The following is a 1,778-nucleotide window of genomic DNA, read 5'->3' as shown; positions in this document are numbered from 1 at the left end:
AGCGGGTCCATGACTCTCTCTCCTCATGGATGTTTCTCTCTCTCTCCCTCTCCCTTCCTCTCTGACATCAATACAAATATATATTTTTTAAAAATATATTTTATTGATTTTTTACAGAGAAGAAGGGAGAGGGATAGAGAGTTAGAAACATCGATGAGAGAGATCGATCAGCTGCCTCCTGCACGCCCCCCACTGGGGATGTGCCTGCAACCAAGGTACATGCCCTCGACCGGAATCGAACCTGGGACCCCTCAGTCCGCAGGCCGACGCTCTATCCACTGAGCCAAACCGGTTTTGGCAATACAAGTATATTTTTAAAAAAATGGAAAGAAAGGAGCATCGTGAAGGGGGGAAACGTTGACGTCAACATCCACGTGGTTCGTGGCCAGATGTGTGAGCCACCCTGGCGCTTGGCGGCAGTGGCAGCAGGACCAGCTGTTCCCAGCACATCAGCATCGCCCTCTGCCCACCCTCCCAGCCCCTGCCGAGGCCAGATTCTTGACGCAGGGAGAGCAAGGGCGGGGGGCACACTGTGCCTGGGGTTGCAGAACTGCTCTGTCCTCTCCATTCCCACCTCCAGCCCTGAGTGCGCCCCCAGCAGGTGGGCCCGGGACCCACACCTGGGACCCCGAGCTGAGTGTCCGAGCTCCATAGAAAGGGCAGGGGAAGGCCCCGGAGGGGGGCAGCCCCGGGAGGGGGTGGCCAGCAGGGAGCGGGCGGCACTCACTTGGCGTAGGCCTTCTCCAGCAGGGCGCTCCAGAACTCGTTGTGGTCGGCCGAGTGCAGGAAGATCAGCCGGTCCCTGAAGGTGGGCAGCCGGTCATCGACCACCACGTCCAGCCACTCGCTGTGCTGCCAGAACTGCGGGCGGTGGGGGCGGACGGACGGACGTCGGGGTGAGTCCCACGGCAGGGCCAGCCCACGGCCGACGCTCATCACTTTGCTTTTCCTTCATCCGACCAAACTGCCCCAGGCCCACCTGCTTGGTCAGGGCACGTGCCCAGGTTGCAGGCTCGATCCCCAGTGTGGGACGTGCAGCTGGAGACGTCCCTCAGAGAGGCAAGGGCAGGGCTCACCTGGAAGTGGAATATCCCGGCGTAACCGGGCCCGAAGCTCTGGTCCTGCGGCACCACCCTCGCCAGCGCTTTCTCGTTGAGCGTGAGGGAGGCGATGGCCGCCAGCAGCCAGCAGTCGCCTGCAGAACGGAAGTTGGAGATCATGGTTTTCGTTTCCATTCATAGCAGATGGGGACACTCTTTGCGGGAAAGGGGGGCGTTCCGTCCTCTCAGCATTGAGAATGGACAGCCCGGCCGGCGTGGCTCAGTGGTTGAGCGTCAACCTGTGAACCAGGAGGTCGGGGTTCGATTCTGGTCAAGGGCACATGCCCGGGTTGCGGGCTCGATCCCCGGTGTGGGATGTGCAGAAGGCAGCCGATCCATGATTCTCTCTCATCATGGATGTTTCTCTCTCTCCGTCCCTCTCCCTTCCTCTCTGAAATCAACAAAAATATATTAAAAAACAAACAAACAAAAACGAAGTCAAATATCAGTGTTTTCTGTGTCATTCCAGACCGCCCCCCCATTGCAGCCATGGGCCCCCAACCCCAGACACTTCCACCCTAGAAAGCAAGAGTCCTGGGCTCCCACCAACGGAGCAGCCGGGTGGGCTGGGGGAGGAGGGAACGGAGGAGCAGAGGTGGAGCAGGGATGACTCCCAACCCAGAGGTCCCGCTGCCACCCCGCCCCCCCCGGCCCCGCTGGCTGCCGTGGTGGTCTGTC

The 1,778-nt window shown here is 60.2% G+C and overlaps 1 protein-coding gene across 1 annotated transcript in view; it reads right to left on the bottom strand.

Annotated features, from left to right (window-relative positions):
• The window catches only part of CAPN9 (calpain 9), a 19,953-nt gene that overhangs the window by 12,384 nt on the left and 5,791 nt on the right, over positions 1–1,778 (bottom strand). The window contains 2 exon segments of the mRNA XM_023747337.1: positions 728–861; positions 1,077–1,279. Coding sequence (XP_023603105.1) covers positions 728–861; positions 1,077–1,279 — 337 coding nt within the window.

Source organism: Myotis lucifugus, unplaced genomic scaffold (genome assembly GCF_000147115.1).
Source record: "Myotis lucifugus unplaced genomic scaffold, Myoluc2.0 scaffold_842, whole genome shotgun sequence".
In the NCBI taxonomy this organism is placed as follows: domain Eukaryota; kingdom Metazoa; phylum Chordata; class Mammalia; order Chiroptera; family Vespertilionidae; genus Myotis; species Myotis lucifugus.
The sequence above is the reverse complement of the archived record's forward strand: the minus strand, read 5'-3'. Positions and strand labels throughout refer to the sequence as shown.